The following is a 20,838-nucleotide window of genomic DNA, read 5'->3' on the forward strand; positions in this document are numbered from 1 at the left end:
TTGGGAGTAGAGAAAAAGAGCAGTGAGTTGAAAATGTAAGTTAGTTAAAAAGCCAGGAAGGAGACTTTTTTTTGTTCATTTAAGGATATTAAAGAGTGAATCCTGCTGCATGTTTTATGAAGTCAGACATGCATGATCTTAAGTTGCCAATCTCCTATTGATCAGATATGAGAAGATTAAAATCATCTCTTGCAGAGAGCTACTGCTGTGACCTTACATAAAACAGCATTTTGAGGGTGAACATGGTAAACATTATACTTGCTATTAGCGACCTAGCACTGTCAACGTTACCGTGTTGCCTTGCTAACTTTGCATTTAGCTCAAAGCAGCTCTGTGCCTAAGTACACTCAACAGAGATGCTAGTATTGCTGTAGACCAGAAAACTAGGCTTGTTTTCTTTTCTTCTTCTTCTTCTTTTTTTTTGAATACATAAAGTAAAATGCAATGGTGAAAAACTCATGCACATTATTCAATAATCCTCCAATGCAATCCAGAATAATCCAGAATATTGAAGCTCTTTATGGAATTTATGTTTCTAAACAATCTTAATACAGAATAGAAAGGTAGCGTATTTCATTTCTTGTGTGTTAAAGTAAAGTGCAAATCAAACCAATGCTCTCTCCAACAACAAGATAATTTACTGTACAAAACTGTTTTTCTGTTCTTTCACAGTAATGATAAACAGTGGGTGTAAATTTCCCATACTTTTTTTTATGATTAAAGTGAAACATTACAGTACGTTATTTTTAGAAACAGACTGGGTCTCCGTGTATCAAACACTGAGAAACCGCAAAAAAAGACACTAGAAGAATAAATTATTATGCTGGTTATGTGTTACTCTAAATGCTTCATGGAGTAACATCAGTACTGAACTCAGCATCCATTTCATCCCATTATGAGCTCACAGCACTATAAATAATGAAGCTGATATAATGCTGGAAGAAATGCATTACAAATGGAGGGTGAACTAGATCTGCCCAGAAAAGAAGAGCGAGCGAAGCGGTGATATAGTGCAATCATTCAGCAACAACAAATACATACAAGCAACAAAAAAAAAACAACAAAAAAAAACAAACAAACATTAACACTGTGGTTTGCTGTCAAACCCATTATTACATTCCAGTAGCACGTCTCTTTTCACGTTGCATAGCTGACACAAAACATTTCAAAATCTGTCCACAAGTTTAAAAGTAAGCTACATAAAGTTCAGTCAACGTTTGCTTGCACAGACAGAGTACGATCAACGCAGGTTGCAGGAAAAGTGAAGTCGGGTTTGAAAGTTGACGTGTGTTGCTGATGTTCTTTTAACACTAGTCGGTTCATGAATGTTGTTGTTTGTGGTTTAGTTGCCATGATACCAAGCATACTACTCTATAGTCAGTGTAGATTACATTTATTGTTCAAGTGTCTCATCCATCATCATAATTTCTGCTTCTATTATGTATTTGCTGATGTTTCTTTCATTCTTGTTGAAAGTTTGATTCCTAATAAAAATATGTGTTAGAATTTGGACTTCCTTAATGTCGTGTTTCATTATAAATTATGAGTTATCACAGTAAAACTGGTGTATTGACCAAAATGAGGACAGGCTGGTTTGAGGTACATATGATGTTGCTGCTCCGGACACCTCTCTGATTTTTCTGACATTTCCACAGGTGTGAAACTGAAGCTTCAGCCTTGATCAAGTTTGAGAGTTTTGGAAGTCCTTGGCCCCACAGGGCTCACTGGTACCCGTCCTGGTAATCCCCATTCCCGTAGTGTTCCTCCTCCTCTTGCATGGTCACCCCTCTCTTCTTTTTCCAACCCTGTTTCCGACCAGATGAATTGTCTGTGGTTCCATAACTCTTTTTGGGGGCTGTCATGTTCTCGCTATTGATCTCTGTCTCTTCAGCCAGCTCATCTTCATCAATAATGCCACATTTATCCTCGCTTGTGCCCTCAGGGTTGGCCCAGTCCTGCTGCTCTCCCGAAGCAAAAATAGCGTAGAAGATGACCCCTGAGTAATGCACCATGGACGCAATAACAAAGACATTCTGCCACTCCAGACGAGTCTGTGGGGAGATGAATAGAGGCAATGAATATCCTGTCAGAAGCAGAATAACTGATCTGTCAATGATGTACCTCTGAGGTAATGCTGTAAATCCACTGCCTTACTCAGGGTATGGGAAATACTACAGCTGCAAAGTGTATAATAAATTTTACAGCGCTATAAATTATTAATAACAGCCTTTGATAGGTGCAAGATTATTACAGAAATTCTGTGTTTCACCAAAAAGCAAGCCTGATATATTTTATACATGCAGTGAGGGGAAACCTCAGTGATGGACACTGTCTCTTAGTTACTGATGATGTTTTATACATTTATAGAGGACTGGGAGTGGCTTTACACACAATAATTAAAAATAAAAGAAATAATTTAATCAGTTCAGTTTCAATATGAAATGAACGAATAAGAAATCTTCAGTTACAGTCAAGATAAGAGCAAAATATGATGAAACAAGTTGTCAGAGTTGCAAATTAGCCTGTTGTACCTTGTGTTTTGTCAGTGCTCCAACAATAAGAGGACACACCATTCCAGACAGCGTTCCCACCCCGTTAGAAATCCCCATTAGGATGCTGGCATAGCGGGGAGCGATATCCAGATGATTGACATTAAAACCTAACAACACAGTATACACAATAACGTTTGATTATCATAGCAACTGAATACATTCTCTTTGTCAAAAGTGAATGTGGTTTAGATCCACACACAAATTTTGATGTTTTTGGTTTCCTTGACTACGGTTTATGAAATATTCAGGAGCAGTGCCTGTGTGAAGGCTTGGCAGGCTAATGCATGTATACTGCATCACACCCAAAGGAAAAGAAAACAGCATTGCACTTTCTAGACAGGTCTTTCATAATCCAAAAGACGGAGCTGTAACACAGAGAGAGGCACAAAAGAAAAAAAAAGTGGATCTGCAACATCCATCCTGTGCAGTTACATGTTTTCAACCAACTGTTAAACAAAACCTTTACATTTTAGGTTTAGTTAAGACTCTTGAATTTAAGGTGAAACACAAACATTTCTTTGGTGCTGCTGTGGAAATACCTGAGATGGCGAATCCACTGAAGCCTACAGCCAGCACCAGGAAGGAGATGGCCACCGCACGAGTGTGAGAAAACCCAACAACCAGCAGTAGAGTAGCCTCCATACCAAATCCTGCAAAGATTAAGTATGTGTATCATTACTTAATGTGAGAAACACCATAATAAATCATCAATGAATACCCATGTATCTGTAAGAAATGTATCAATAACCCCAAACATACAGACCAAATGGAAACGCTTGGTACTGCTGCCAGAGTGGGAGTCTATGGTTCAAGCACAAGTTCCTGAAAATTACATTAAGCATGCTCTGGGGAGGGGAAGGGAGGTCTACAGGATAGATAAATTGAAAATAACTATTTTTAAATCACAGTTTTAATAACAGGTCATTAATTTTAATTAATTAATTTTTAATTTTATACACCCAACTTTTTTTATAGATGGTTTACAGGCGGAAGTAGCCAAGTCGCCATTAGTGTGGTTGCATCTCACTTGTAAACTCGCATATAACACTGTAATTTATCTAAAAGGATCTCACTGTTTGGACGCTTTTGCCAAGAAATAAATCCAAGATATCTCATAAAAGCAGTTATATGTTGAAAATATAGTCATCTAATGCCATTAAAATACAGGTTATAATCAACTAAACTTACTGTTTCAGCAAAATTTTGTGCAGTTTTTACAGGCCGCTATTTACTGTGCTGTGCCATTATTAGCTGTGCTGTTATTATCAGCTGCTCTAAAAAGAAACTGACACCTTGGAAAAAACGGAAAATCCTCATGTTTCAATCATATTTGGACCCACCAGGTACCGCTAAAGATGGAGTGATCTACCTACACGGGGCTGAATTCACTGACCTGTTGATAGCTTGGTAACTTTATTGCGTTTCCAAGCTGAAATTCCACTTTTACAGTATCATGTGTTTCCACTTTTTTATTAGCTTAAATTATGCTTTTATTCTGATTCTGATTACAATGAAAGACATCATGGGATTTGATGATTTAAATCATAAACTAACAAGTTCAGAGAAGGACAGAAGCCTTACATTAACATTATTTTTTCACAAAGCCTGCATCCTAAATAATTTCAGACTACTGTTTAGAGACTGAATAACTTCCACTTTCACACAGACTACCTTCATCTGTTGACTGTAATTTACCCAAACATCCCTGCTCTCACTGCAAAGCTAGCTCAAAGGCAATGGCTAACACATCTGGAGCCTATAAAAATGCTATCTTGATATAAATGTTGCTGTTGAAATTCTCAACAGCTAAACGATTATTATTTGTGTATTAGTTATAACAATTAACAAGTATGAAACAAATGTTGCATTGCATTCACAATGAATAGGCTAATCATCTACAATACCGTCGGAAGGTGAAATAACAATAACAAAAAAAAACAGTTTTGAAATAAAGTATCAATAAAGGAAATGTATGATTTGGGGGCCCTGTAAAACCGGAGCGTGTGTTAATTTCCAATATAAAGTTTAACAATGACATACCTCCACAGTTCATGAGTTTCCTCACATTTGTGGTGGACATGATTTTGTTACTGCGTAAGAAGTCAGCCAGCTGTCCTCCAATTGGAACAACAATTGTCATCACCATATGGGGGAAAGCAGACAGGAGCCCCACCTGCAGGGAGATTATACATTCAGAAAGTCATAATGGAAATCAGTCCTATGATTTAAAAAGTCTGTCTTTATGGATATTTGTCATTTTTCAGTTGAAGAGTTGAAACTATGAGGCCAACCTTACTGATGGGGAAGCCAAAGACTTCCTCAAAATACGCCGGCTGGCTGATGAGAAGCAGGTAGAATGTCCAACTACGGCAAAAGTTGGCCACGATGATGGCATAGACGGGCATGGAGGTAAAGAAACGACGCCACGGAGTCTTGAATTTCTGTGATTGGGAGACAGAAGTCAATGTACAGTATGCCGTTTGTGCTGTGTGTGTGCCAGGATTTTAGTGAAATGATAAAAAATTGCACTGTGATACCCTAAAATTTACAGCATACAGTGTCACACATACACACCTCAGTCACACTTAGCTGGCGCATTGTTTCACCGATGGTGGTTTCGATGTATGTCCTCTCCTCATCTGTGATTGTGGGATGGTCAGCAGGACTTCCATATGCCAGCAGTAGCCATAGGACATACCATACAATCCCAAAAACACCTTTTCATGAAACAACAACAAAGAGAATGAATGTACAGTACCAGTCAAAAGTTTGGACACCTTTCCATTCCCTTGAATACGAAAGTGTGTCCAAACTTTTGACTGGTACTATACATATACACTTAAAGATGTTTATCTGTGTAGTGGAGGCCTTTTAAGGTGTTACAGAGCAGGAGGGGCAGGACAGACTAATTAAAACAAGCCCAGACCGACTCTAGGTCTTAATAATGAAACACAAAGTTTAGTTTCATTATTAAAAAGAAATGAACATGGTGTGAGCCACAGAGCCCAGACAGGAAAATGCTAATTTACACCAATAAATCATGAGATCATATCACAGCAGAACCAAAGTAGATTTTTATTAAAACACATTTGGCAAAGTATGAATTTTCTGTCAGTGTTAATCGTTTTAATCAAACTCAGAACCAATTCAGATAAGGTTTATTGTGCAAAGAATACAAAGTACAACTGCTAATGAGAAACGTATTATGAAAACCACTCTGCATGTCACCCAGCTGACACCTGGTGTATTCTGAGTCATCCTTTACAAGTTGTTTACTTAAATATTGGTAATCTGTTAATAAATACTTGTATTAATCCATTAATTTATACATGTTGATAAGTTGTTAATTGGGATTTGGGTTAAAAGGGATTTGGGTCTCTGCAATTTACTCCAGCAGTTCTAAGTGACCCATTACAGTGTCTTTCTGATGAGTCAATGAGCTAAAAAGGCAAACGTCCTGCTGGAGGATAGACCACAGCCCAGAGGATTTTTTTCACAACCTGGCAACCCAAAGGTTGTTCTCACTAATAGCTTACACAAGATTTATAAAGCATTAGTCAATTATTTATTACTTAAAACCATTTGTAAAGGGTAACTAAGTAGAAAGTTATATCCTTAGTTAAAATGACATGAACAAAATGCAAGGTGGTTGATAACCTCAGCTCTAAAACACTCACAAAACATGGAGATCCCTTGCACCGCATAATGTTAAACAAGTCCTCTAAAAGGCAGTTATCATTGTCTGTATATAAAACGAGTACAAGGAAGTTTGGTTTTATTCCAAAGCCATAAAACAGCCACAGTTAAAGTCAGCAACAGATTGGCCCCTGCCTAAAACTTTTTTTTTGTATTTGCTTTCATTGTATTTTATCTTAACATGAACATACAACATCTTGTATTCTTTGTATTCTACATTGCTTTTTATTTGTGTGAATGAACTGTTGGGCTATTATTTTACATGTGTGATGTTTGTGCAAACATCAGTCTTACCATAAATATAAAAGACAGAAGACCACCCGACATACTGAACCAGCACTCCAGCTAAAGGCATGGCGATCACTGCTCCTGCATAGGATCCTGGGAACAATGGGAGCAATGGGTGTCATATAGCAATGCCAAGGTATTATTATGCCAGGCAGTAACATCAGATATGTGATAATTATCTAAAAATATTTCAAATATTAAAAAAATATCTTTATTTTTCCTTCTCTCAAGTTTGAATAAAACTATTTAAAACTGTAACTTTCTTACAAGGAAACTGACTCTAATGTGATAAAACCACACTGTGTAAATGTATCTTAATAAAAACAAATCAAAGAAACACATTAGTTTCATTGAATAAACATCGTCAAAATGAGTCATTGGCACAGCCACCACAGAGAGGGTGTTTTAATGTGTTTCCTATTATCTGACAGATTCATGAACACAGTTGTTTTGAATGGAGCAGGGAGCATGAGAGTGCTTTTGGATAGTGAGCAATGCGACACTTCATTTAGGTGAATAGAGGGAAAAGCTCCTTCAGAGTACGCAGGTGAGCCGTGTTCATTTACAGACAATGTCAAGAGGGTTTTGATGCATGGGTTGTCATGGTACCAGTTCAAAGTGTAACACAGTTATTTTAATTTCTGGAGCGACAGCACCGGACCACATCTGAAAAACAAGTGTGATTTGTAAGGCTGTGTAAACTGGACAAACGGGTTTGTAACAGCCTTGTGTTGTGGTCAGTTTGGGAATATTTTTGGAGTGTTTTGACAAGACAAAACAGAAGCGTCACTCACCACAGAAAGAAGTGGTGGCCAGTCGACTCCGTTCAAGAGGTGGTGCCCATTTAGACCACATCCCATGACATGCTGGGTAGGTAACACCCTAGCAGGGACATGTGACAGTGGATGTTAATGGTCAAATATCAACTTGAAAAGGAACTTTGGATTCACTAATTAAGAAGAATCATCGTTTGCACTTTTTTTAACCATCACTATCTTTTTTCTTACCTCCACTAAGCCCTGCAGGATGCGAACAAACATGACACAACCGTAGTGTACCCTCGCTGCTGATGGGATGAACATATTCAGCACTGACGTCAGGAAGATGGCAGCTCCAAACACCCTGTAGAAAAACTGGCATGTCATCCCTTTGTGCAAAGGTATCATCAATGTCCACCTGAATCACTTAATTAAAGATGAAATGATTTCACGTTTTGGGAAACATTACTCGTTTTCTTGCTGAGAGTTGGATGAGAAGATCAATACTGCTCTCATATGTCCGATGCATATGAGGCTGCAGCCAATTCGCTTAACACAAAAACTGGAAACAGGAACAAACAGTTAGCCTAGCTCTATAACAAAGGTAACAAAATCCACCAAAAAACACTACTGAAGTTCATTAATTATGTTTTGTTTATTTTATACAAAAACCAACATGTAACAACAACAATTTTACAGGGGGTGATGTGCTGGATTATTTCTTCATTGGCTCCAGTTGCCAGACAACCATTGAAGACTCCAGAAACATTGCTCTCGGGCAAGAAATCATCTAGCACGTAAACCCCTGTAAGATGGTGAATTGTTGTTTTGGCCCATAATTTTTGTATGGATTAAACAAATGGGACATAACAATGAGCTTAAGAGGTGCTAGTAGGCAGATTTTTTTTTTTACCTTTGGACAGAACCAGGCTAGCTTTTTCCCCATTTCAAGTCTTTGTGCTAAACTAAGCTAACTGGCTGCTGGCTTCGTACAGATATGAGAGTGGTATCTTGTCATATACCTCTCAGCAAGAAGGCAAATAAGCATGCTTTCCAAAATGTCCAACTATTCCTTTAAAGCCTTATCCTGGAAAAAAGGTGTAATTTGATATTATTTGGTGCACCTCCAATTACTTAATTCCAACTAATTGCTAATGTGACCTACATAGTATTTTAGTTTGTGCACAGCAGGCCTGTTAAACATGCAAAACAGTGAAATTCATCAACAGGCAAACATACAAATAAACATGGAGAGTAAAATTTCCAATAATAAATCAATAATGATATTTACTTTGGCTTAAATGGAACAATTATTTCAAGGAAATTCTTGTTTTCCCTAAAATTGGTATCAAATTACACACAACATTCAACCATGACTGTTGAATGTTGTGATATTGTTCAGATATTTTTGTAACAGCTAAAAACACAACAAACACATGCTACCCAGTGTCTGGAAGCTACTGTAGATGTCTAATATTGGCAGGCAGTATATCTCACGGTCAAAGCATCTCAGTCAGCCTTATAATGAGACAGATCTCACGCCTCTGCCTTTCATGGACTGAGATAATGACATCCCATTCAATCCACAAGTTTCTGCTTCATCACCGCAGCACGGCTTAGCTCCCTTCTCGTTCCTCCTTCACTTCATCCCCCCCTTCCTTCTCTTTTTCCAAAACAGTGTGTAAGTGACACTTGTAATATTCCAGTGGCTGGTGTTTCAGAAAGAAATCAGAGGCAGGATCTTTCATTATTAACTCTGTCAGTGGCGTGTCCTCTTTTCCTGTGAAGCTTTTATTACAGGACTGCTATCTGCTCCATCAGTACCGCTCACCGCACCGTACAGCTTTAACCCTTTAACCACACAGGGCCGAGGAGGCACTCCCCGCAAACCTTTATCATTTTTTAGTCTTTCTTGTGATCCTGTCTTAACATATGTGGTCAGGGCTGCAGCTATCATGACTTCATCCTAAACCCAAGGAAAAAAGTAAAAGCAAAAGAGAAAAACCATCATCTGTCACCTCACCTCAAATGTAACCGTTTCTATCTCATGGTCAACAGCTGTTTGCACTAGGTTAAGGGTTGCAACAATTATTTTCAGCACTGATTAGTCAATAAAACGTCAGACAAAAGTGAAAAATGCCCCTCACAACTACCCAAGTCCAAAGCAACATTATCAAATTGCTTATTTTTTCTAACCAACAGTCTAAAAACCAAATATATTTAATTAATAGTCATATAAAACTTAGATCACAGTGTTACAGATAAACTATTAACAGTTATGAAGTCATTAAGGGCATGTGACCTGTTGGCGGACAGCTTGTTTGAGATAAAACCGCCAGGGATTTGAGTGACAATGTAGCCCCAGAAGAAGGAGCCGTGGATCAGCCCCACTGTCTCTGGGTCCCAGTTAAACTGAGCTTTCTGGAAAGGAAGAAAAAAAGACTTTGAGGGGAGCACACAAAAATATGGTAATAATCATACAGTTGATTAAAATTGAAGTAGTTTTTAATTTGCCAACAAACGTCATTTTGTACAAAAAGAGTTGAGTAAGTTTAAGTTAAATTATAATTTAGTCTGCTTTGTAAGGGTCTGAAAAGGTTTAACCTCCAGCTACCTGAAGCACCGGAGTCCCATTGATATAAACAGTGTTGTTGTTCACCATCTCTACAATGGCCACACCAAGGTTGCAGCGGATGCCGAAGGAGATGCAGAAACCCAACCCACTGAGGATGGCGATGATGTAGCGCTTGGGCAGACCACCACAGTTACAGTCCAGCAGTGGGGCAGGACGCGGTGCTGATGCCACTGGACGCCCATCCTCTGTTAGTTCAATGTTGTCCTCTTCTTCTACATTACTACCATCTATTTTCCTGAGGAGCAAATGGCAGGAAACAAATTCAACTTTGCAGTAAATGTAGGTGATAATCAGCGGTATCAATCTATTGTTATCTCTTCAGCCTGAAGTAGAGACATTTGTCTTCATCCATATTCTTCCTGCACTTTCAACTCCCCCTGTGTTAAACTCTGTGATATTTTTAAAGCTGAATTTAGCTGCAAGTCATACAGTAGTATACATACAGTAGTATACATAGTTTTGTGCATGATGGTCATGTCACAGTCCGGTCATTTTGTCTATAACTTCTGGGAAATGTGGCAACAAAAATAGCACAATAACATGAATCTTTCTGCTCTCTTGCAGAGGGCAGCATGTGAAGCCAAGTCACATGACTAAAAAGGTCACAGTACTTCTTTCATCAGGTTGCTTTAAGGTGCATCACTCTCTAGACCTGCTCCACTACCCAAAGTCCATTTCTTTCACTGTTTTCCCCCCCAACACCCATAAACTGCTTTCATCTCCTGCAGAAGATCTACGCTGCAGTTCTTAAGACATTTACAGGAAACTGGGATTAGTTTTTGACATCAAAAATTTAAAAAACAAATCTAATTCACACTTTTATTTCAGGGTTTTAAGAACAACTAGTGTCTTTTAAATGGTAACAACTGGCTTATTTGTCCTGTCACCAATTTCATTAAATAATACTGCTATAAATATAGTCAATCTAATCGTAGACTTAGGAATAAGTTTACATCTCCTCACAGCCTTCAGTGACATCAATTAGGTGACAGCGCAGAGTAACAGATACAGAAAACCATCCTGGATACCAATATCAAAGACCTGATAAGACCCTTGTCAGCCTTAATCTGTTTGAAATTCCCATGATTTTGAATTTGAAAGAACAGTGCAGCCCATAAACAACTACATCAAACATTGTGTACAAGCTGCATTAATGTAAAAAAAACACATCCTTTCAGTATCCTTTCATATATTTTCCTAAAATCTGTTACAAGATGATATGTTCAAAAACAGGGTTAAAGGTTCCTTACCTGATCACCGACTTCATGTGCTCAGTTTTTAAAATGTGGTGGAACTTGACCACTGTTGCATTCACCAAAATGGCTTGTTTGTTCATTGCAAAAAAATGTTGTTAACTGGCCATATTTTAAAAAGAAATGACAAATGTGTTTGAGGTAACACAAGGTCCAGATCAATGCCAGGCTATTCACATCATACATGAACTGTTTGATTCAAGCTTAACATACATTTGCAAAGAAACAACAGAACATATTGACTAATTTGACTATTTTTACTTTTGATCAGACAACATCAAATTATCTACTTGGATAAATTTCATTACTTCATTTTGTCCCATGTTGCCATCCAATAAAAATAATTTTTACAATCTTGTGTGCTCAATAATAAGAATTCATTGAGATGAAAAAAGTTCATTATTTCAAAAATCTACAAAGATGGGTTTATTTTTATTATTAGATCTACATTCATTGATCAACAGCAAAAACTAAAGATATTCCCATTTCCACTTTTTTGTAATTTTGAAGTCAATACATTCCCTTTATACATGACAAAAGTAGGCTACATATATATTAATGATACACACACACTATTCATTTTCCAGGAAATTGCATACTTAGTACTTTATCACTGAAAATGACAACAATCTTCCTTATATATGGAGGTTCCCTATTACCCCTGCCACACTCACACTCACACACACACAGATCCCTCTGTGAAATATGTATCAGATATGAAATATGTATTCATGTCTTAAAATAAGATCTGTGATTACATCACTGGAATTGCAGGGAAAGCACAAGAATCAAATATTTATTTATCGTCAGGATCTCTGAGAACACGTTGGGCTTAATGTGGTTGCTTCCAGGCTCTGCATATCCCTCTGACACTGCTGTTCAGTTGTTTTAAAAATTACATCTCTACCGTGAATATATGGATAATGACTGAAAAGACTGCTTTGCTTATATGTCATTCGACTGCTATTTGCAGTTGAACGACTTCTAAAAAACTTTTGAGTGTGTGGATCAAACACACAAAGCCTTCATGCCTCATTCTCACCATTCTCCATACAAACTCTCTCACCTTTGCAGTTTTCCCAGAGAGTCCCCCACTGTGTTCTTCACTTCCTCCTTCCCTGGCTTAAGCACCTGTTCCTTCAAACCTGCTAACCCACCAAAAGGCATTTTCTCTGTGTCTTTGCTTTCTCGCCTCCTTTATCTCAAAACAGTGTCTTGATACGTCACTAACACACTTTGTTCTGAGAAAGGAGAAAAAAAATCCACTAGATGTTCTTCTTCATCCTTCTTGAGTTTGTGGCACTGGGGATTGGCTCCACCTTTCAGTGGTGCCAAGGCTCCCTCAGAGGTAACACAGACTTTACCCTTCCACCCTTCTCCGATGTGAAGAGAGGAATTAGTGCAGAGGTGGAGGGAGGGATGATGTTGTATTCCTCAATGTACAAGGCACCATTCAGCCTCTGGAACGTGTTTCATCTCCAAAAGATCCAGTTTAGAGAAAGATTTATAAATATAAGGAAGGGAGCAAATTGAAGTGTAGAATCCAGTTTTTAGTCTCTAGGCATTGTGAGCCCCTTTTGTCTGCAGCTGAACTGAACGAGTCGCTCAGATCTCCTCTCCATCTCATAACTCAACCAGTCAGGATGAGGAGGGGCAGGTGTAGCTGGTTTTCCAAAACCCAGCCCCTTGCTTTACACATTACCATTATCCTCATCGTCATCAATATCTTCCCCAGCACCACCCCTTTAGCTAGTTAGGTTCATCTGATCTCAGCCCAGTGGATGAACAATTAAATATGCATGAGCTTGACTAGTTGCATTGAGAAGAGACGAGAGTAGCTAGACTGGACTGCTGTGGTGTAAAATGGGAGCGGGTGAAATCTAAGACACAACCATCAAGTTCCAGGTTTACACTCCCAGCTTTTCCATGTCCGCTATTTACAGTTGTTACAGTTATGAGGGAACAACAGAAACCATAACTGCTGCAATAACGCTGTTTCTCTCTAACTATTTGACACTGATGGGCATTCTCTCTGAAATGCTTATGTTGCAAGCAGGGGCAGCTCATGATTTTCCAGAGTGAGTTTCCTTCCTCTCAGATCATCAAATATGCAGCATTTTAAAAATGTAGAAATTGAGATTTTAAAATTTAAGCAGTATACTGGATGGTGTGGGCCTGAGCTCAGAGAGTCTGTTTTACCAATGGCTGTTGTAGAGCGACAGGGTGGTGTTCGTACGCCAGCTGTTTATGCACTCTGAGCGCTCCGTTCCCAATGGACACTCTTTCAATAACTAAGGTTCTTCAGACCAGAAATATCACAGCTCCATTACAGTAACATCCAAAGGAAATCGCCTTTTTGTTTTTGTAAGTACTGTATGGCATGAAAATGAGATTCTTCCTCAGAAATTAGATTAATCAGTGAAGTAAAATTGTAAGATCAGATTGGATTAGATGGATTTTGATTTTCTTTGGTTGCTATAGTATAGTATAGTATGCTATAGTTATCAGATTAACACAAATATCAAATTCAACCAGCATGACTAAAGCATATGTCTAAGAATTGAGTAGATATAATAACATGGCAGTGAAGTAAAAAGGACACATCTCAAACAGAAGCAAGAGAAGGTCTATATCACTGTTCTTCTCTGCTTCCCAGGAACAGTAGTATTGGCCTTAAATACAGCAATGCAAATATTAAATTTAGCAAACAGTTGTTTTAATTATGTGATGTGACTTGTGATGCAAAATCATTTCTAAATGTTATACCTGCCAAGGGCATTTTAAATAAAAATGGTCCCTGCAGGAAGTCCTTCCATTGCTAAATAAGTCATGCCTACCATCTAGTGGTTGGGATGAGGAAGTGACACAAGTGTTCATCAAGTGTTACTGGAGAGACACATGCAATCAATACTTTTCAAAAGGTCAGCATTATTAAATAATCATTGAGAGCCCCCTTGTGGATGAATAAAATAGCCTGTTTTATTAGGTTAATTTCTGTGCCACCATCTGTTCAGCTCTGGATCATGTAGCGTCTTGGCCAGTCAGGGAAGGACACCGATAACTGCTGTATCCTGTTTCCAGCTTCATACTCTGTAGCGGTTGGTGTGTTACTGATAGTTCACCACATCAAAGTAAGTTGCCACGATGACATTTTCATCTCTTCTCCAATAATTTCATACTGGATTTCTTTCATTTAAAGACTTTTGTGAACTGAGAGATCATGTGTGTCCATGAGACTGTAAGACAAATAATTCTGTTGAGAAGTTTAAGAAATATTATTGTTATTTTTGTTGCCTGTTAAAATCCATGACTTTGGTTAAGTAAATGCACTTTCTGTGTATAATGCTCATTTATTTCATTTGATGTATGTGTGGATCAACTCAGCTACAGTTAAGGGGCCTTAGTGCAGTAACTTTGCTTTCATAATTGAGTAAGCTCTCTGTTTGCTTAACATGTTGCTGTTGTAGATATTATACATCAGTTGAATTGGTATTCTCTCCACATTTTTTGCTCTTAAGACTTCAGCACATTCAATTGAAATATAATAATAACTACATTAAAGTACCAAGTCTCAGCTTTAATTTGAGTAGATTTATATTACAATAGAAGAAAGTGTATCACCCTAACCCCACAAAGTTTGTGTGTGTGTGTGTGTGTGTGTCAGTACAAATTGCCACATAGAAAAACCAGTTTGTGTGTGTGTGTGTGTATATGTATGTGTGTGTATATGAGTGTAAATATATCAACAATAGAGAAAGTTTGTTCGTATGTATGTGTATGTGTTTCAGTAAAAAATTTATGTATGTATGTGTGTGTGTGTGTGTGTGTGTGTGTGTATATATATATATGTATGTATGTATGTATGTATGTATGTATGTATGTGTATATATATGTACTATAATTTGTGGTGCAACACAATCAGTTATGTGCCTTTTCTGTGTTCCCTTCACACTGGCACAGTGACAGTTGGACACGGTCCTTTAAACTATGGTAACGCAGTGACATTCTTCCTAGCAGGACAAAAACACAGCGTGACTGCGCTTATTCCAGCCCAAGCTTTTTCGTCACTGACTGGAGATGTTACAGTTGCTGCTGTAGCAGCAGCTCCCCCATGCCAGCGAACCACCGGCCTGTGTTTTTACCTTGCAAAGTTTGGCCCTAAAGCAAGTAGTGCTAATCTCCTTGCAGTTTAGTCACAACGGGAAACGCCAGGACGTTTCTCTGTTTCTCTGCCTCCACACCGAGTTTCCAGACCTCAAGCAGCCCGTCTTCTCATTGTCTGCCGCCAAGCATGGGGTGGAACACTACATCACCACCACCAGCCCACCAGTATATGCCCAGGCTCGACACCTCGACCCAGCCAAGCTCACCATTGCCAAGGTAAAGTTTGCATCTTTTGCCACTCCAACAGCTCATGGGCTTCACCTCTCCACATGGCCCCAAAACCTGGGAGCAGGTGGCACAACTGGGCCTCAACCATATGGTCAGACAAAGGCAGGCCTACTTGTAAACTCTGAAGCCTGACAACAAGGCCGCCTTTGTCCTTTAATCCCTGAAACAAAGGAATAGCACCAAAAGGCTGCTCACACAGTCTACATCTCCCAGCCTGCCCTGCAGATCGCACATTGGTGTGAATCTCAGAGAGCCCCAAATTCTTGTCTCTCATTAGCAGAGATGCTCCAACACCAGAGGGAGTCACAGCAACACAGCCGTGACGTCACAGCAGCTTTAAGTACCAGGTGCACAGAAAAACCCATTGCCTTTCCATTGTAGCCATGCTGGAGGAAGCTTTACTTTCTCTATGAGCCACTTTACTAAAGGAGGAAACTACCATGCACGTGTATTTCCCCTCACCGAGTTTGAAGATCCTCCCCTCACTGGATGAGCTGAGACTTCTCCCTGTGATCAACCGAGCACAACTGCCAGATCCGAAAAGAGGCAAGTGTTGCAACCCAGAGCTCTCCTGTTTGCCTGCAGAAGGAAGAAAAGGATTTCTTCATGAAGACATGGATAACTTCTATGCCCCACTGCCCTCCAACTGAGTCGACTCTCCCATGTTTCGCTGCTACGCATCGAGAAACCTGCAGTCGCTAACCCACCATGAGCCAGCGTTTCTTTCTTTTCCTCTCTCTTGCTACTAACCCTGTTTACGCACACACATAGACACTCACACCCATGCACACATTTAACTTATCCTATTGTTACAGACACATGTTAAGCCGGCAGATGCTATCTTACTATTATCTCTGATCAAAACACTGCAGTCACATCTGCCATTTGATCCTCGCGTGACGCAACTTTGTCCCATACTCACGTCCGCCATCTAAACTTTTGTGCTCCGCAAAAGTTTGCGGTCGGCACCCCTGGGGCCTGTGCTGATGTTTGCCTTGGTGTGAGGCACTTTGTTGCTTTCGAGTGCCACGCTGTCATTCTCTGACGCTTGGATCCCCAGGAATCTGGTGTTTCTTAGAGAAGTATGCAACAGGCCTGTCTATTCCTGATGCATCAGTCTGTAGTAGCATCGCCCCACTCCAACATCACATGCATCCACTTCAAGCTTGAATGGGACAGAGAAGTTTGGAGCCACTAGCATTGGTTCACCAGCTAGAATAGCTTTAACCATTTCCAGAGCTTTCTGACAATAGACTGGCCAGCTTAATCTAACTCCCTTTTTCAACAAGTTTGTGAGTGGTGTTGCAACAAAGACCACATCATCTAGATATGTTAGTGTTCTGCAATCCAGAGGTTACCAAATTCATTAACCTCTGAAAGGTTGCTGGCACATTCTTCATGCCAAATGGGAGAACCTGACAGCGATACAAACATTCTGGCATCATAATTGCAGACACATCTTTGGCTCTTTCTGTCAATGGCACATGCCCTTTAACAAGTCACATTTTGACACATACTGTGAATTTCCAATCTTATCAATTCAGTCCTCCAGCCTAGGTACAGGATATACATCGGTTTTAGTCACATTATTTACCTTTTGGTAATCAATGCAAGGATGCACAGTAAAATCGGGCTTGGGAACCAGGACTAAGGAAGAACTCCATTGACTTGAGCCTTGTTTAATGACACCAATTTCTTCCATGTAATTCTGGTTTCACCTGGGCCCATTTTTGTGGGTTAATCGGTACAGGTGTTGCTTAATGGGGGTTGCCTCACCATTGTCTATTCATGGGTTATTAAATTTGTTAAGCAAGGGGTATCTCTAAACAGAGGACTATACTAGTCTACTAGATAGTAATATATCCTCTCTCTGCTCTGTGGTGAGATAACTCAGTGACTCTCTAAGATTGGCCAGGGTGCTGGAATTCTTAAGCCTAGCCGTAACTATCCACAGCAACCTGAGACTTTATACACACAGCTGAGAGTGTCACAAGTATAATAAGGTTTCAAGAGACTGATGTGACATAATCGTGATTTCTGTCTCCGTTCGGGTGTCTCAACAACATAACTGTAATCAACCACTTTCTTAATAACCTTAATGTACCATAGAATTTCACTCCCATTTTGGCAAAGGGCCAACACAATCAATCAGTACTCTTTAGAAAGGTTCCTCCATGACAGGTAGAGGGCAGAGAGGAGCAGCTGGAATTGTCTGGTTAGGCTTGTCCACAACCTGACAAGCATGACAACTGAGACAGTACAAAACTACATCTTAATGCATCTTGGGCCAGTAGAAATGTCTGCTGATTTTCGCTTGAGTTTTCCGGATGCTTAAATGACCAGCCATGGATACTTCATGGGCTAAATGCAAGACTTCCTTCCTGAAATTCTCAGGCAACACAATGTGAGTAATAACGGTCCACCTCTCCTCTGCAGGACAATCACAAGGCTGCCATTTCCTCAACAAGACTCCATGTTTGATAAAGAAACATTCAGCTACATCTTTTAGCTGTCTGTCTTAATGGAGCTACAGAAGGATTGTTTTCTTGCTCTGATATAAGGGCTTCCTGAGAAAACTGGGAGCAGGAGGATGCCTCAGCTTGCCTAGCTAAAAAGGTATCAGCCATGGCACCAGACAGTTCATCCTGCTCGACTGAATTTCCCTTTTCAGCAGCAAGAGCCTGAGCATGTGATACCACACATCCCATAAACACCTCAGGGTGTTCTCTCTCCAAAGCCATGGTCTCAGGGACCTCACAAGGTTTCTCACTCACAACAGGAGTCACACAAACCTGAGTACCAGCCAAGTCATTGTCCCAAACAAAGGCAATTCATTCAACCAGCAAGGTTGACTCCAGAACACCTTCTGCAAAGGAGCACTAATAAAACCACCTACCACACCCTTCACTAGGGTAGAAGATTTTAAATAGGTGGGGCGCGGTAGGTCTATGACACCCTGAACCATTAAGGACTGCATGGAACCTGTCTCCCACAAGATGGATATAGGCATCATTTCCCTATTGGGTGCACCAGAAACCACTCATTTTGACACAAAACCTTCAAACCCCTTCACTATTGGGCAGGATGGTGGGTTCAAATTGTCTACTTTACAGGGACCAGTCTGTGTCTGGGCACGAATCAACAATTTCTTTTCTTGAGACTGGGACAACTGGACTTTATATTACTTGGCTTTTTGCAGTAATGGCAGATGACGTCATTTCTAAGAAAATATGGCTTCTCATACCTTTTCCCTGACCCTTGAGACTGAACAGATGTGGGCAGCCTCTGCAAGCCTGTCAGTGGCAGCCTGCCTCCTATCCTGTCTGCCAAACTTTCCTTTCCAAGACACTTCTCTGTGAGTTTACTCGTAAGAATCTTCTGCCATAGCAGCTTTTCTCAACTCAGTGACACGCTTCTCATTTAGTTGTATTTCCATATGCCGGGGTAAACTGGTTTTACACTGCTCCACCAGCATAAGTTACCACAACTCTTGAAAGGTATGCATGTTAGTGCTTGCTAACCACCTGTCAAACACAACCTCCTGTTGCTAAACCAAATCAAGGAAAGTCTCACTTGATTTTCACTGCAGAGACCTGAACCTCTGTTGGTAGGCTTCTGGCACCACCTAATTGGCTGCAAAATCCACCTTCCTCACAGCATCATAGTCTCTGCTGTCGGAAGCATCTAGTGCTGCATAAGCTTTCTTGGCTTTACCCTCAAGCGCACTCTGGATTAGCCACATTCACCTATTCTCAGGCTACTCTAGCTCTTTGGAAATTTTCTGTAAAGCTTCAAAGAAAAAGAAACTACATTATCAAAATTAAACTTTGGCATGAGTTTTAAACAGATGTAAACATCAAAACAAGCTTTTTGCTTATATTGTAAGGCACTATCGCTCACTTTAGGCTTCTCTTGCTCTAATGCCAACTTTGCTAAATCAAGCCTCTGCTCTTGTTCTCTTGCTGCCATCTATGTTAACTCAAGCTGAAACATCCACTCCTCCTCTCTCTCTCCGCTCTTTCCCTCTCTCTCTCTGCTTTCTCTCTCCTCCTCTGTTTCTCTCTCCTGTACAGGATCATGCAGGCATAACACTGAAATGAAAGTCTCCACAATCTCTGGCTTTCTAGTCTCTTGATTTATACCTACCTCACAATATCGAACTACTGCAAGCAAATCTTCCTTTCTAAGCTTAAGCAACTCATTGCGCCCAAAATTGCTTCCACAAAACTCCTCTACCTTGAAAATTGCCATTGTTACCATTAATAACTGCTCACCAAAGTAGGCTAACCAAGAGAGACAAGACCCTCACAAAATTACCTCTAAGGTAACTATTACCAAATAGCCTTAGCAACAGAACATATAACCCACTAAGAAAAGGCAGCACATTGGTTTTTATATTCCCACAAATCGATATACTCATAACCTGCACACAGCGCTCATGACAATGCTACTCACAGATAGACCACAAACCGAACTGTTTGCAGCAAACACCAGAAAATCACCAGCCATAACTAGCTAAGTAGCTATCACCTAACCAACTAAACCAACCTGTTATCGCCAACCTATAGACTTATATCCCCGTTTTTAACCTCAACACACAGGTTAATGTATTCCCTAACTTCCCTTCTAGCTAGCTACATTTTACATATATACATAACCATCTGTTTTAAGTGAGAAGTTAGCACCGTGCAGCTATTCTACCCATAGCTGTATGTCCATGGTCTACTTCTAAATTTAGCAACATACAGCTTTTCCCAAGCTGAATCCAACTAAATTGTGTCTCCTCTCAAAAACAGAATGCTTGGATGTAACTCACCAACTGAAGTCTAATCGCTAAACCAGTTTTATCGAACATTAATAGATATTAATCTTTGAATATATCCCGGATGAGCCTCCAAATTATGTTACGGACTAGTCAGGTCTGGGGGTTAAGGGCTAAGTATCAACACTAGTCCTAACCTGGAGTGTGTAGAAAAGGGGGAAACGAGGGAGGACAAAGAAGCAGTTGGATTGATTTCCAAGACTAGAGAAATAGCTGGGAGGTGGGTTAGCTTACTGAGTTCACAGGCCCAGTAGCAGTTAATAGGTCCTTCAGACTAGGCTGTGCAAACACTGGTCTTTGCTCTTGTGAGCAGCGAACTCCGTCTGGGCCTTTCAATTCAGTTGTTGGTGGATCACCGAACTAAAACAGAGATGGTTTTCCACAAAAGTCCATGAGTGGGAAAGGTGTTAAGCTGTAGTGTGTCCTGAGTAGCACTTCCAAA

At 39.9% G+C, this 20,838-nt stretch overlaps 1 protein-coding gene across 1 annotated transcript; it reads right to left on the bottom strand.

Moving 5' to 3' along the window:
* Positions 1 to 397: 397 nt before the first annotated feature.
* On the bottom strand, positions 398 to 13,799 carry slc17a8 (solute carrier family 17 member 8). Its single transcript, XM_067589408.1, has 12 exons — positions 12,249 to 13,799; positions 9,909 to 10,164; positions 9,597 to 9,715; positions 7,544 to 7,658; positions 7,331 to 7,418; positions 6,543 to 6,629; positions 5,127 to 5,269; positions 4,844 to 4,993; positions 4,593 to 4,725; positions 3,092 to 3,202; positions 2,532 to 2,659; positions 398 to 2,051 (listed from the first exon to the last, which is right to left on the bottom strand). The coding sequence occupies exons 1-12, from the start codon at positions 12,347 to 12,349 to the stop codon at positions 1,722 to 1,724; spliced, it is 1,761 nt and encodes a 586-aa protein (XP_067445509.1). The 5' UTR covers positions 12,350 to 13,799; the 3' UTR covers positions 398 to 1,721.
* Positions 13,800 to 20,838: the final 7,039 nt, after the last annotated feature.

Source organism: Thunnus thynnus, chromosome 5 (assembly GCF_963924715.1).
Source record: "Thunnus thynnus chromosome 5, fThuThy2.1, whole genome shotgun sequence".
NCBI lineage: Eukaryota > Metazoa > Chordata > Actinopteri > Scombriformes > Scombridae > Thunnus > Thunnus thynnus.

What these genes read in the sequence shown, in the direction of transcription:
- slc17a8 (XM_067589408.1), bottom strand. Translation starts at nt 12,349, where the DNA reads ATGCCTTTTGGTGGGTTAGCAGGTTTGAAGGAACAGGTGCTTAAGCCA. An exon ending in CAGTGGATTCGCCATCTCAG is followed by an intron (nt 2,660 to 3,091) that starts GTATTTCCACAG and finishes CTGTGTTGTTAG; the next exon opens with GTTTTAATGTCAATCATCTG. An exon ending in GAGCACTGACAAAACACAAG is followed by an intron (nt 2,052 to 2,531) that starts GTACAACAGGCT and finishes ATCTCCCCACAG; the next exon opens with ACTCGTCTGGAGTGGCAGAA.